This window comes from Antechinus flavipes, chromosome 2 (genome assembly GCF_016432865.1).
Source record: "Antechinus flavipes isolate AdamAnt ecotype Samford, QLD, Australia chromosome 2, AdamAnt_v2, whole genome shotgun sequence".
In the NCBI taxonomy this organism is placed as follows: Eukaryota; Metazoa; Chordata; class Mammalia; order Dasyuromorphia; family Dasyuridae; genus Antechinus; species Antechinus flavipes.
Window position 1 is genome coordinate 377,095,453 of NC_067399.1, and position 16,253 is coordinate 377,111,705.

General features: G+C 37.2%; 1 protein-coding gene across 6 annotated transcripts in view; it reads right to left on the bottom strand.

The window, feature by feature from the left end:
• Positions 1 to 16,253, bottom strand: part of EVL (Enah/Vasp-like) — a 261,471-nt gene that overhangs the window by 22,007 nt on the left and 223,211 nt on the right. For all 6 annotated transcript variants that reach the window (XM_051978387.1, XM_051978385.1, XM_051978389.1 and 3 more), the window contains exons 4-5: positions 8,360 to 8,423; positions 893 to 954 (exon numbers count right to left, since the gene is read on the bottom strand). In XM_051978387.1, the coding sequence (XP_051834347.1) occupies positions 893 to 954; positions 8,360 to 8,423 (126 nt within the window). The remainder of the gene's footprint in view (positions 1 to 892; positions 955 to 8,359; positions 8,424 to 16,253) is intronic.

Sequence of the window (16,253 nt, forward strand, 5' to 3'; positions counted from 1 at the left end):
GACTTCAGGAAGCTAACATCCCTGTAAGGAGGAAGGAGAAAGGGAAGAAAGACTTATACACAAATCACTATGATTCAAGGGAGAAATACTGGGAAAGTTCAAAGGAGGGAGTCTTCCATAGTAGGCAGTGACAATAATTTTCATTTTGATATTACCGGGTATAGTGCCTGTGGGCATATGTTTAATAAATGCTTGTTGATTAATTGATACCAGATGAAGAGATCAGGAAGAAACTTCAGAGAGGAGATAATCTTTGATCTTGACATTGAAGGATGTTTAGATTTCATAAGACTTAGTTCCCAAGGGAAGGGAATTTTAGGCAAAAGGACCAATAGGAGCAAAGGTGTAGAAAGTGGAAAGTGGAAATACTAGGAAAGCACTATAACTGGTAATATCAAGATGAAAATCATTGTCGCTGCCCACTATGGAAAACTCCCTCCTTTGAACTTTCCCCTTTCTCCTTGGAGCTTGGAAAAGAGAGTTGTTTCTGTGGCCAGGGGCAAACTGAGGAAGCTTCTGGTAGGAAGTGCCCCTTGAGGTGAGTCTTTCCTCTAAAGCTCAATATGGTAGGGACCTGACCGATTGATCTCTGTTTCTTCCTATCTGCTTCCCTCTAAACTTTGGAAAAACCCAGCTTCTTTACAAGGAGGCTCTGCTGAAATCATAGACTTGAAGAGGGGGAAGAGACCTTAAGAGATCATCTATCCCAGAAGAAAAAAAAAATTGAGACCTAAAGGTAGAAAATAGCAGGATCCATAGCTAGCACTTTCTACACTTTCACAATTCTTTCTTTTTACTTCTTTTTTTTTTTTTAAATCAAGCCCCCATGAGAGGGAAGAGGCCAGGGCAAAGTATCAATGGATAACATCTCCATAATCCAGCCCTTCCTCACCTGGAGTTGAGGTTCTTCTCTCCAAGGACTCCTGTCGCTGTTGCTGTTGTTCCATCACTTGCCTGAAAGAAAGGGAGCAGTTCAGGTTTGTATCCTTTACCTGTCCAAACCCATCACCTCCTCACCACTGCATACATAGCATCCACATATTTATTTTTATGTCCGTATAGGCAGAGACTCGAATACTGTGTGTATATAGGATAGGAGGGCTTAGCATGGTGAAAAAAGCCCTGGCCTTGGAGCCAGTGAATCCCAAATGGGTGTTAATCCCACCTCTGCCATTTCTGCTTTAAGTAGTCTTGGACAAAGGAGATTATTTCAAATCCTTAAGTCTTTCTCTTCCTTTTATCTCTAAAATGAGGGTGTTGGGAACTAGATGATTTCTGAGGTCCTTCCAACCACAGCCCACAAAGGAGAACATGAATACTAGACATTTGTTTCTTTTTGGGGGGGTTAGCAGGGGGCAATTGGGGTTAAGTGACTTGCCCTGGGTCACAAAGCTAGGAAGTGTTAAGTGTCTGAGGCCAGATTTGAACTCAGGTCCTCCTGACTTCAGGATTGGTGCTCTATCCACTGCACCACCTAGCTGACCCTAAATATCTATTTCAATTTTCAAATTTAAGAAAAATTTTTGGTGGGGAAAGAGATTTGGATCCTTGATGTCATTGGCATCCTGGTGAGAAACTTGCCTATTGACAACTGTCCTACAGTTAGAGATTTTCCCAGGATACTGAGACATTGCCCAGCCAGTATTTGTCAGTGACAGGACTTGAACCTAGGTCTTCTTGCCAGTGTTTCTCAAGTAGTTTAATATAGAGGGGGGGAGGAATAACCACTGTACTGAGGACTATGAACCTTTGGTTTGAGTGCTAGCTCTACAATTTACTAGTGTGTGAACTTGGGCAAGTCATTTCATCTCTCTGGATCTTGTTTCTTTATTTGCCAAATGGAGATTTGTCTGTCCTTCTGGGACTGATCAGAAGAGATGACAAATATGAAAAGATTATGTAATTTATTGAACATCACTAGAACATTAAGTGATACTCTTCAATACTTCAAAAGACCCAAGTCTAAGCCTTTAGGCAAAGAGTACAAATGTTGGACCTGGATCCAGGAAAACCTAAGTTCAAATGTGGCTTTAGATACTTACTAGCTGTATGACCCTGGGTGAGTCACTTAACCCATCTGCTTCATTTTCCACAACTGTAAAATGAGGATTATAATAGCCCTTTCCTGCTAGGGTTGTTGTGAACAGCAAATGAAGTAATATCTAAAGAGTGCTTTTCAAACCTTAAATGCTCTAGAATTGTTGGCTATCATCAGTAACAGCATCATCATTAACCCTCTCATCTTATAAAGGAGAAAACTTCTGGTTCACATATTTTCCTCTTCTTTATGGTTGATGAAGTACTAGTCTCCTGATATGCCACTGACTGCTGATATGACCTTGAACAAGGGACCTGATCTCTTTAAGCCTTAGTTTCCTCTTATATAAAAATGAAGGGATGACCTAGATGAGATGCAGGTGCTTCCCTTCCATTGAACCGTAAAAGACAGTCTATGGTTGCTTTGAATAAAAAAAAAAATTGTCACCTAGAAGCCACCATTCTAGGAGTGAGCTCCCTGTCTTCGAGAGCTGAGAAGCAGCTGTCACCAGGCCTGTGTTTTAAGTATTTCCAGTTTGGTAGGATTTTTTCCATGGCTTTTTCTCCTCAAGGCACAGACTCACACAGCCCAGGATCAGCTCCATGCAATAAAGATTTCATTATGCTACTTTTAATTTACAAGCTTTTTTTTTTATTTTAAAGTTTTAGAAGAACTTAATCATTCAGTTTTAGCACTTTTCCCCCCCCTTTTGTTGTTGTTGTTGTTGTTGAGGCAATTGGGGTTAAGTGACTTTCCCAGGGTCACACAGCTAGAAAGTGTTAAGTGTCTGAGGTCAGATTTGAACTTAGGTCCTCCTGATTTCAGGGCTAGAGCTTTCTCCACTGCACCACTAGCTGCGCCAGTTCTAGCACTTTTTTATGTGACCTTGAATAAGACATTATTTTGGGGAGGAAGATGTGAAGTAGCATCTGAACATGAAGGACAAGACTTAGTCATTTAAGTTGATTTTTGTTATTCAGTTGTGTACAACTCTTTATGATCCCATTTGGGGTTTTCTTGGCAAGAATAGTGGAATGGTTTATCATTCCCTTTTTCAGCCCATTTTATAGAAAAGGAAACTGAGGCAAATAGGGTTAAGTGACTTGCCCAGGATCACCCAGCTATTAAGTATCTCAGGCCAGAACTCAGGAAGATGAGTTCCTGATTCTAGGACTGATGCTCTATCACTGTACCACCTAACTTAGAGAAAACCAAAAAATAGAAGGTCCTTAAACTCATAGAACACAGTGTCAGAATTGGGAGGAGCCTTAGAATTTTAGAATCTGAGACGTTAGATCTAGAAAGACCTTAGAGGTCCTTATTTCACATGGAAGGGGACTTAGTCCCCAAAAAAGTAAAGGGATCTGGCTAAGGTCATGGCCAAGCCAAAGGACCCAGCTATCCTGATTCAGGTTCTGCTGTTTTTCATAATCTAGCCTGGTCCAAGACAAGTTAATGAAGTTGTATCTCAGTTCCATCACTAATATTGCATAGCCGTAAAATCACTTGGTCTCTGTGGGTCTCACTTTCCTCCTTTTTATAAAATAAGAGTTGGAGCTGATGATTTCCAAGGTTTCCCGTAGCTCTGATATCCTGTGATTAAACTAAAGCAATGTGTGTGGTATCTTGATTCAAATCCTACCCATGTCCCAGACTTCTTGTGTGATCCTGGGGGAACCCCTTGACCTCTTTGAGTTTTGGTTTCTTCATCAGTGAGAAATAATGGGTTGTCCTGTTGTTTTTCGGTCATGTCTGACTCAATGAGACCCCATGGACTTCCTCAGCAAGAATACTGGAGTGGTTTGCCAGTTTCTTTTCCATTTTATAGATGAGCAACTGAGGCAAACAGTCATCAATATAGCTCGTCACATAGTTGGTGAACTCCAGATTCTTCCTAAGAAGAAAGATCTTCCTAACTTCAGACCTGCTTCTCTATTCATTGTGTCACCAAATTGCCTGAAAGATTAGATAAGAGGCAGACTAGAATAATAGATGGTAGGATAGTCTGTGAGTCAGGAACACTTGAGTTCAAATCTTCCCTCTGTCCCATACTAGCTAGGTGATTACAGGGTAAAGCAAGAAGACCTTGCAGAGAAGAAATGATCTGCCCTTTTAACTTTTTCACCCCTTTACTATTCCTGCCTTCCTGTCAGACCCAATCTGGCTTCTCCAGCTGGTCCCTTCCTTGTCCTTATGATACTTAACTTTTCCCATCTCAAGCCACTCCCTAAGATTAGAAGCTACAGGTAGTTGTATGTCTTCATCTATGTAAAGGGGTTACTAACTAGGGAGTTCCCAATGATGAAATCCTGGAACCAAACAAAAACACCATATCAAACATGTAGAGGGAAAGGCATTTGAAGGCTAGAAGAACCTGGTTAAATCATATTTCCTCCTTTTTAAACATCAGTGTCCTCATCTGTAAACTAAGGGGACTAGACAAAATCTTTAAGCCTTTTGCTACTTTAATTTTTCTTTACTCTCAACAATGGGCTAGAATAGGTAGGAGAGAAGGGTCACAGGTTGACAATTTTCCTGGTTTTCCAAGCTTTAAGAGCCCTGGTATTTAGAGAATACCCACTAGGGGGCCTCTCGACCACAAGAACACACTATAATTTCCCCCTTTGCTGTCTGACTGTTTCGGCCTGGTATTTATTTTTATTATTATTTATTAAAATCAAAATTCACCAAAAAGCAAAAAATAGTGCTCAAGTCAGAAATTCAGCAGAAATTTGTATGCTTAATGAAGGTGAAAGAATCTAGGTCTTTAGCAGTGAAATCTAGTCATCATATCCAGAATTAAATAATTCTGATGAATTCTAGAGGGACTTTAGCATCTAGGTGTTCTGGGTCTGAATTTTGTCTTTGCTACTTATTTGCTATGTGATCTCAAAGGGAGTCACTCTAGAATTGTTTCCTCATTCATAAAATGTTTCAGACCTGCATCTGTGTAGGGAGTTACTATGCAGGTTGTACTATATAAGGATGAAGTCATGATGAAGTCACCAGTTTGTGAAACTGAATTATTTAATATTTTGGGGTCTCAGTTTCCTCATTTGTAAAATGAGAGGGTCAGAGCAGATCAAAGTCTCTGAGGTCCACATGTGCTAAAATTCTGAGACCATCTAGCCCAATCCCATCTTTGTCCAGAGGAAGAAATTAGGACTCAGAGATTGAAGAGAAGTGTTCAAAGTCACAAAAGGTAACCTTTTGCCTTGTCTTGTCCAGAATCAGGTCTCCATGTCACTTGGTTCCAAGTATAGCCACATCCCCTTTTTTTCCAGCTTCTCCTTATGTGACCTCTCAGATTTCACTCAAATGATTTACCACTTTCTTTTCCAGCTCATTTTACAGATAAGAAAACTGAGGCAAAGAGGGATTTAGTAACTTACTTAGGGTCACACAGTTGACAAGTGTCTGAGGCAGAATTTGAACTCCGGTCCGACTGACTCCAAGATCAGTGTATTATCTACTGCCCTACCTAATTGCCTCTCTCAATTCTTAAGCATATATGCTTCTGATAATTTTGGAAATATGTATAGAAGAACTGTACATGTTTAACATATATTGGATTACTTGCTGTTTAGGGGAGAGAAGAGAGGGAGAAAAATTTGGAACACAAGATTTTGCAAAGGTGAATATTGAATACTATCTTTGTATATATTTTGAAATTATAAAGCTATTATTAAAAAAATTAGTACATACTTCCATGATTATCTTTACTTTCAAATCTTGGAAATGGCCCTCTTCAAAATGGAGGGCCATGTTTCTCATAAGAAGGGCAGCCAGGTAACATGGTAGATACAGTGCTGGGCCTGGAGTCAGGAAGATTCCTCTTCCAAGTCCAAATCCGGCCTCAGACACTTACCAGCTGTGTGACCCTGAGTAAGTTACTAACCCCTGTTTGTCTCAGTTTCCTCATCTGTAAAATGAGCTGGAGGAGAAAGGTAAAGCACTTTACTATCTTTGCCAAGAAAGCCCCAAGAGGGATCATGAAGAGTCGTACACGACAGAAAAATGAAAAATTCCTTATAAGAGACATTTGGTTTTAATTGTGGCAAAGAACAAGGTGACTCCAAGGGAAGGATTCTTGCTCCCTCTAAACTTTTTTTTTTTTTAAACTTAAAAATACTACCCTTAAGTACATCCTTACCCTGTGGCTATTTGGAAAGGGAGGCTGAGCTCATTTAAAATGTCAAAATAATTGGTTAATTTTGACACACCTACCTTACAGCATTATTCTATTTGTTCAGTAAGATAAATAAATCACTCAGTTATCATGTTTGGCAGAGGATATGACAAGTAGTATTTAGGCTTGGTTTGTACGTATGAAAATCTTCCATCTGTCAGTGCGGAGGGGAGGACACCCAATTTTTTCACTTTGAAAAACCTATAGATAACTTCCTCTCTAGATTAGGAAACTGGGTGAATAGTCAAATACACAGAACAATAATGGAAATAGCTGGTATAAAACTTTATTCTTTCTAGTACTTCCACATTCATCATCAGAAGGGTCTATATTAGTTTTGTGATGCAGCTAGGATGGGAAACTGAAGCACAAATTAAATTAAATTACTTTTCTTAAGATTTCATAGAATGTTAGTGTAAAATTCATAGTCAGAACTTAGGTCTCCTGAAAGCACTCATAAACACAAAGGATTCTTGTCATAATCAACTCTACTTGACCTATATTTAGTCACTTGGCATATAGATTTAGGTTGATATAATCTGGGATGCATGTAGTTATATATACTGCAAAGTTATAACTTCATTCATCCATTCTTTCATACATCCATTAATTCAACAAATATTATGTCTGTGACAGGAAGGGAGATATAAGATTGGGAAAAAAAATAAAAGGTTTTATCTCTGCCTTCTGTTAGAAGTGGTAAGACTTGAGATAATATGGGGCTTGATGGCCAGAGACCCACTTATGAATGTGAGATATTTGTAAGCTATGTATTCAACGGCAAGACACTTTACTTCTCAAAGCCTTGATTCCTCCCCCTTTGAGGGGAAAAGCTTAATATGTTATAGAAATGTGAGTTACTATTAGTACTAAAAGTACTTGCTAATAATGAGTCCTGACAGAGAGTCAACAACAGAGCATTAGAACTGGGAAGGACCCTTAGTACCTAATATAATGCCCCCATTTTACACAGGAGGGTTAGGGAGTGAAGTTTCTTGTTCATACAGCAAAATAGTTACAGCCTGTTCTTTCCATTATATTCTACTATTTCTATTGTATTTAAGTCTCCAATGCAATTGGAAGCAGTGGGGTACAGGAAAGGATTCTTAAATATTTCTGTCAGTTTAAACAAGACTCTAACACTATTTTTTTTAATGCATAATAACAAATAATCTTGTTGTTCAGCCATGTCCAAATCCTTCGAACAGGTTTACTGGAGTGGTTTGCCATTTCATTCTACAGAGGATTAAGGAGAGAACATAAGTTAAAGTGTCTTGTCCCAGATCATACAGTAAGTGTCTGAACTCAAATCTTCCTGATTCCAGACTTGGCGCTCTATTTACTGAGCCACCTGGCTGCCCACAAACAATCCTAGGTTCATTTATAACAAATAGACTCATGTGTTTCAGGATTCCTGGGAGTAGAGTTTGAAAAATCCTGGGGTCTTAGATAGAGTCAGTCTCAGAAAAAGGAAGACTATTTATTAAATTTCTCAACCTAGAGATTAAAGGTTGAACAAGAGAAGTTCTACATTTGGCACATCATATTTGTGTGATATTGAGCAAATCACTTATTCATTCAGCATCTGAGATAATTCTGTTTTAAGTCACAGAGCAGATTCTGAATTTCATTGGTAGAAGGTGTTTGCTCATCAGGAATGCTTTATACTAACAAACCTTCAGTTTAGTCCAAAAATGTCTACAACTATCACCAAAGAAAATGGCCTCTACAAGCCACAGTAACTCTCTTTTATAGATGAAGTAATATTAGCTAAGGTACTTGAGAAAGTAGAACCTGAAATTAGGGTAACTAGATGGGGTCTAAAATCAAGAAGTTCAAATCTGACCTCAAATAGTTACTAGCTGAGTGACCTGGACAAATCATTTGACTTAGTTTTCCTCAGTTTCCTTGTCTGTAAAATGAACTAGAGAAGGAAATGGCAAACCTTCACTCCAGTATGTCTGCCAAGAAAACTCCACATGAGATCATGAAGACTCAGACATAACTGAACAAGTCCTGACTCCCTGTCACCCTATCACTTCCAGGTTCCCGTTGTACACCAGCCCTAGTGCTAGAGTGACTGGTTATCAGGTCATTGAGTCAGCCCATCCAGGCAGGGTAGAACAGGTTACCTTCTCTGGACTTCCATCTCATCAGGAGAAGGGCCATTCTGCACCTGGCGCTGAGAGGGGGGGCCTGTTGAGGAGAGAAGCAGAAAAGTTCAAGAATTAGTAAATTGAAGGCCTAGCTTTGGAGTACCATGGTTAGAGGATGCTTGGGCCCTTTGGGATTTGGAAACATCCATAGCCCCTCATCAGAGAAACAGCTGATGTGCTGTCTTATACAGCATGTTTCCTGAGAAGGCTCACAAAGGTTATTGTGCTCTAAAAAGAGACTAAAATCAACCAAGAGGCCCATGGCAGCTGCTAATCTCAGGTGACCTTAGAACCAGAGAAGGTCAGAGCTGGGAGGCACTTTAGAACCATAAACATCCGGAGCTCAGAGAAACCTTAGAATCCTGGAGCCATCATGTTAGAGTTGGAAGAGAATGTGAATTCAACAAAACATTAGAAACATCTTTAGAACCATCAAACATGGAATATCAGAACTAGAAGAGTTCTTAGAATCCTAGAACCATAGAATAATAGAACTGGAAGATTTTTTAGACTCATGGAATCACAGAATGTTTGAACTAAAAGCAACTTTAGATGTTATCCAGTAGTCATTTTCATAAATGAAGAGGTTAATGATCAGAAAAGGAAGTGACCCATGTAAAGTCACAGGAGGAAATTAGTAACAGGGTGTATAACATAAGTGGCCTGAGCTCAGGGAAAGAAAGGTAGAACCTCTCCTGCATTCCTATATAGTTCATCCTCCACTCAGCTGTTAAAATGTCTTAAAGCACAGGTCTGATCTTGACACCGCATTCAATAAATTCCAGTGGCTCATCTAGAATCATCTATAAAATTCTCAGCTTGAAATTCAATATGGACCCTTCCTAAACTTTCTTCATGGATCTTGCCTCCCTCTCTCCTATCCCCATGGTCCAATAACACTGAACTCCTTGCTGTTCTCAAGCAAAATACTCCATCTTCTGAATCCTAATATTTTCCCTGTGGAATGCACTCCTTTCTCATCTCAAATTTTTGGTTTATTTAATGTCCTTCAAGTCTAGCTAAAATCCCATTTTCTTCACATTTTCATAATTACCCTAATGCTAATGCTTCCTTTCTGAGATTATTTCCAATTCATATATGTATATGATTGATTCTCTCTCTCTTTCTCTCTCTCTCTTCTTATTTAACTATCAATCTACCTACCTATCAATCTATCGAGTTTATACATAATTGTTTATATATTGTCTCTCCCACTAAATCCTGAATTCCTTGAGTGCAAGAACTTTTTGCCTTTCTTTGTATCCCCAGTACTTCGCATAATGCCTGAAGTTATTGAGTTATTAAATTAGCACTTAATAAATATTTGTTGACTGACACACTGGCACACAGGAAGCTCCATCATTACTACCACATGTAATGGGGTCACTTTTATTTTCTTTCAATTTCAACTTTTCCTTTTTCCTACTTGTTTTAGGTTGGAGCAGATGCTTTTAAAAGTACTTGGTAGGTAATAATCTATGAAAACTTTAGAAAATGTTGTCTGTTAAATTAATACAACTTTAAGGTAACTGTAATGTGTCAGCCCATCATCTATGGTAGATCTGGGCCCTTGATAAAGATTATTAACTTTGTGGTTCAAGAGCTGTGCTGATGTTTTTTAGAACTCTTTAATAGGTATTCTTTCATTAAATTTTCTAAACATCCCAGGGAATGAGATAGGGTTTGTGAAGGCTTGATGTCAGGAAAAATTCCTTAATAATTCAAGCTATCTCAAAGTAGAATGGGTAGCCTTGGGAAGATGTAGATTCTTCCTCATTGGAGGGCTTCAAACAAAGGCTGGAGGACCATGGGTCAGATATGATATTGTGGGGATTCCTTTGGAGTGGAAGTTAGAATACAAAGTTGCTGAGGTTCCTCTAAATCTCAAATTCAGTGATTCTAATTCAAGTACATTTTTTGTTGTTGTTATTTGACTAAATCACAGAATCTTAGAGTTGAGAAGTAGCATCTCATCCAACTTACTGATTTTACAGAAGAAAAAATTGGAGCCCAAGAATGAGAAATGATATGTCCATGTTTATGCAGCAATGATATAACAGAGTTGAAACCAGAACCATGAAGGGGTTGAGTCCCAGGCCTGGGCTCTCTCCTCTGCACCACTCTGTCTTACATGTTGATTTGGACTATATAGGTAAGTAGTTTAGGGCAAATTGCAGCTCTTGTATTTATGGGCCCATTCCACATTTATCATCCAGCTTTCTGGACATATCTATCCCTAGTGCCAAAGTAACCTGTTGATTTAGCCTATTTAATTAAAAAGAAACAAAGTTGAATTAATTATCCAGGATAAATCTGTTCAAGGCTCTGGCCACAAAAACCTTTAATAGCTGGATGATCAAATTTTTAATCTTTCAACCACAGTAGAGGGTGTGATGTGGTCAGAAAATGAAATTATATAAACTTAAAGTTGGAAAGAACTCGGAGGATTATCTAGTCCAACAAGCATCTAAAAAGGAATTTAAGTAACTTAGTCATTGGCAGTTAGTCATCTAGTCTTTACTTGGATCTCTATTTTTTTTTAAATTTCTCAATAGTATTTTTTCCTCCAAATACATGTAAAGATAGTCTTTAATATTCATTTTTGTAAGACTTTGTGTTCCAATTTTTTCTCCCTTTCTTTCCCCTTCCCAAAACGTTAAACAACTCAATATAGGCTAAATAGGGGCAATCCTTTTAAACATATTTCCTATTTGTCATATTGTACAAAAAAAAAAAAAAGCAAACCAAAAGGGAAAAAATATGAGAAAGAAAAAGCAGATAAACAAACAAAAAAAGATAAAGATATTATTTATCAATCCATATGCAGTCTCCAAGGTTCTCTATTTTGAAACAAGTAGTAGTTGCCATCCCTAGAATTTTGGAATTGTCTTGAATCACCTCAATGCTGAGAAGAACCAATCCATCACAGTAGATCATCGCATAACTTTGCTGTTACCGTGTACAATGTTTTCCTGCCTCTAATTGCTTCACTTAGCATTGGATATCTATTGAAATGAGGACCCAGTATCTCATTGCGCAGATGATGCTACTTTCTGATGGCTCTGATTTTTTTTTTTTAGGACATTTATCTATACATTAAATCAAATTAAGTCAAGTCAAAAATCACTTATTAAATGTCTACTATGTGCCAGCTACTGTATAAGCAATGGGTTTGCAAAAAAAGACAAAAATAAGACCCTACTCTCAAGAAACTCACATTCTAATAGGAGAGACAACACAAACAAAACATTGTACATAATTCAGGATAAATTGAAGATAATTTCAAAGAGAAGACATTAAGGTTAATGAGGACTGGGAAAGGTTTCTTGCAGAAGCTGCCATTTTTTGAAATGTAAAAAATAGGCTGAAGAAGATGAAGATGAGGAGGGAAAGGTTCCAGATATGGGGGATAATCAATGAAAATGTCCAGAGCTGGTAGATGGAACCAAGATTTGTTTCTTTCAGCTGTTCTTGGTTGTAGCCTCTGGGCCAAACTGACCAAATCTAATTCCTTTTCCATCTGATTGATTCCCCTTCAAATATTGAACATGACAACAGTAAATACAACAATCTCTTCAAGGCTCAATCCACTGTCTGTGTCATGAGAAAGGGAAGGATTGGCAAAGGAAGGTAATTCCAAACAGGGTAACATACTCTGTTGTACACTCTACTATGATAGCTATGAAGATCTGGCAGGATTCTTGAAGTCCATTGGGATCTGGTGATCATACTGATTGGGTTAGTACCCCAGTCAATGTGATATCAGTGCTTCTATGGATTCAAGAAATAGATGGGGGCAGTATAAGGTTTCAGGCCAGGGCCACTCTGAATTATTGCTGGACAGAGAAGCCAGAGGAGTCAGTGGTGCTCCTTTATTTTTTGGTTCCAAAGGATACTCAGAAATACCAATTTCCCACATGCTGGAAGTGCTTCAGTTCAGAAGGCACCAGTCACTAATGCAGGCAAACCATGATTACACGTGAAGTAACTTGAAGAAATGAATGCTTTTATTAAATGGCAGTCCTGTAGCATAACAAAGTAGAACTGGGCAAAGGCTTTAGCCTGTTTTTTATCAATATGATATGCTTGTCTTCAACTTACACACCAATATATTGCTGATCAGTTGAGGGCAATTGATTTCATTCCTCAACCTAGATTAGATGAAATAAAAGCAGAAATAAAGAATAGCCTACATTCAAATAAGTTGCAGGTTTTGAAAATCTACCCTATGCAAACTCTAGGAGTATTACCTACTGATGAATCAGATAGCAAAAATAATCATGATGCTACAAATTATTCTGCAAAGGGAGACTGGAATTTTAAAAAGCTTGTTCTTAAATACTATATGATGATCAATTTTGATGGACTTGGCCCTCTTCAACAATGAGATGAACCAAATCAGCTCCAATAAAGCAGTAATGAATTGCACCACCTACACCCAGCGAAAGAACTCGAGAGATGACTATGAACCACTACATAGAATTCCCAATCCCTCTATTTTTGTCCACTTGCATTTTTTATTTCCTTCACAGGCTAATTATACACTATTTCAAAGTCCGATTCTTTTTGTACAGCAAAATAACTGTTTGGACATGTATACATATATTGTATTTAATTTATACTTTAACATATTTACTATGTATTAGTCAACCTGCCATCTGGGGAGGGATGGGGAGAAGGAGAGGAAAAGTTGGAACAAAAGGTACTGAAAAATTACCCATGCATATATCTTGTAAATAAAAAGCTATAATAAAAAATTTTAAAAAGGAAATAAGGTCAGAAAAAAAGCTTGTTCTTAGTTTGATGCACAAATCCAATTATAGACCTACTATACAAGGAAAGAGAATTTTAAAAAGCTGGTAGCTACTATGACCATCATGAATTAGCATAGTATTTTGACAGAGTGCAAAAAATATTTTAGGACCTGCACACAATAGTTTATGAGAGTGAATATGGCCATCATTATGGTAAGGATCATGGGAGGAAAGGTAGAGCTATCTAGGAATACTCCTAAGGATGGGTATCAAATACCACCATGGCAGAAGTGGTTTGAGAAACTATTGAAGCCTCACACAAAGATATTGGAAAAGGATATCAATATGATAGCTGGTAAGCAAAGGAAAAAATCTGGACACTCTATCATTTAATTTAAAATAATGAAAATGAAACAGTTGGAATGGAATCCAGAAAACAAAAGTAGATCAGAAATTTGTGGTATCTTTAATTAAAAATGAAAGTCAAACAGGTTAAAATAATGCAAAGAGTCAAAGCAGGACAAATAACCAAAAAAAAAAAAACCCTAAAACAAACCCAATAAATACTAGGCAAAAGAAGTTTGAGAAGCAAAGGTATTGGAGGGGAGAGACAGACAGAAACAGATATACATTCACACACAGACAGAGAATATTCCTGAAGCATGTGAGAGAAATCTGATCATCTATATGGTCAAAAAACAATCTAAAAAACAAAAGAATTACTGGATCAAATGTGAAATAGAAAGCTGTATATTATTAATATAGTGAAGAAAAAATGTGATGTTGAGAGAGATGGCTAGAAATTCTTTGAAAATTTAATAGAAAAATGTCATGTTCAGACAAAATTCACTAATATTGGCTAAAAAGTTTCACAGTGACACAGAAATGATCAGCAAATGACTTTACTCACATTGTCTCCAATGCATCCCTAATTCTGTCTTTCTTAACAGAAGATTATCACATCTTTATTACTAAAAGAAGAGCCAGTAATGACTGCTCCCAATATAGGCCAATTTCATACTTATGTATTTTATACAAAGCAGTCAAAGCTTGCATCATTCAAAAAAATTCAATATACACTTAGAAAATATATTGTCAGAGGAACAAAATGAGTGTGCTTTAAAGTCCCAGGCGTATAAATAGGTACTCACGGATTTAGTATTTTTGGACAAGCCATCTGAAAGTGCTTTAACATTTATATTACTTTAATTGTTTACCATAAAGCTGTTGATTGAGTTCCACAATACTCACAGGTCAATCATGTACTGCAAATAGGTAAGAAGGGAAAGCAAAGTGAAATGTGAAAACATTTGCTGTCCACATCAAAAACTGTTCTCTAGGGGCTGCTAGTTGGTACAGTAAGTAGATAGAGCACCAGCTCTAAAGTCAGGAGGACCTGAATTCAAGTCTGGTCTCGGACACTTAACACTTCACAGCTGTGTGACCCTGAGCAAGTCACTTAATCCCAATTGTCTCAGCAAAAACAAAAACAAAAACAAAAAACCTGTTCTGATACATGTCATCAGTACAACATTAAGAATAATTGGCAAAAAATGGGGGCACTTAGGTGGTTTAGTGGAAAGAGCACCATTTCTGGAGCCACGAGAACCTAAATTCAAATCTGACCACAGGCACTTACTAGCTATGTGACCATGGGCAAGTCACTTAAGCCTTATTATCTCAAAAAAAAAATTAAAAAGACATAAAATATAGCATCTCTTAGGGAAACAAGTTTAACTCTGCTATAGTTAATAATAATTTATATTATATAATATACAATTCCTATTATATGTTAATATTTACATATAAATAACATAGTTTAATATTATATATTAAATAATAATCATTTTAAAACCATCATTATCACTTCTGAGTAGAAATGAATACATTTCCAAATCAGGAAATTATACCAAAACACTATTTATCACTTGAAACACATGAAGGATGATAAGGTATCTATTGAAAAGTCCATTAAATAGCTGCTTCTTCCTATGGAAGCTTTATTAATATCAAAACATTATATTAACTAACTAAATTCTAAATAACTAATTCTTTATGTGAGCTAAGAATGAATAGACTGAAAGGTTATGGATCATAAAAAGAACCTGATCCCAGTGAGATGTTGCTTGAGAGTTGTCAGAAAAGGAGGTTCTGGAACTGAGAATTGTGTTTTCTAGGCAAAAGTAGGAGGTGCCTGTTTCTCCCACTTGTTGCATAATTAAGCATCAAAGTCTTGAGGGGGATGGAGGACTTTGTGCCTGCAAGAAGCTTTATGTACATAGAGTAAAATTTATGAATAAATTAATCAGTATAGTACAAATTAGGAAGTATTTATTTTACAAAAATATTCCTCGTATTATTTGAATAGAAATAGGAAGTCTTTTGTAAAACTATTCACATTTAAAATTTATTATAAAAAAGTTCATTTTTGTAAATAAAAAATTTTTGAAAAAAAAACCCAACAAATAAATGAAACCTTCCCTAATTTATCTCTTTAATCAATGTTGATCATCACATATTAGAAGTACTTAGAGTGGAGCCACTTGTATTACAGGGATGCCAAGAAAAGCATAGCATGTCAGAGCTGGAACTTAGAATCACAAAACATAGATTAGCTAATTAGGAAAATACAGTAAACATCATTTAGTTTAACTGCCTCTTTTTAGATTAGGGAAGATGATGTCCTGAGAAGGGAAATCACTTGTCTAAGGTCATATCCAGGCCCAGATCCTTTCCCTTTTCCTTTCCTTTCTTTGTTTTAATTTTATTATTATTTTTGTTTTTCATAGAACAGTGATTCCATCCTTTCCCTGCCCCCATCCCACCTTCCATGTTGTTCTCTAACAAAAGGAAAACTTTTAAGTAGATCAGATACAGTACTGTATCTGATAGTACATACAGTGCTCTACTTTTATAGTCCTCCCCATCTACCAAGGAAAAAGAAGTATGTTTATTTATCATTAGTTCTCTGAATCCCAGGTATTTTTGACTCCATATCCACAGTAATTCTTACTACTATTCTATACCATACGAACATTCTAGGATCTGTTTCCTTCTTTTCTCTTCCTTCCTTCCTTCGGGTTAAGTGACTTGCCCGGGGTCACACAGCAGGAACC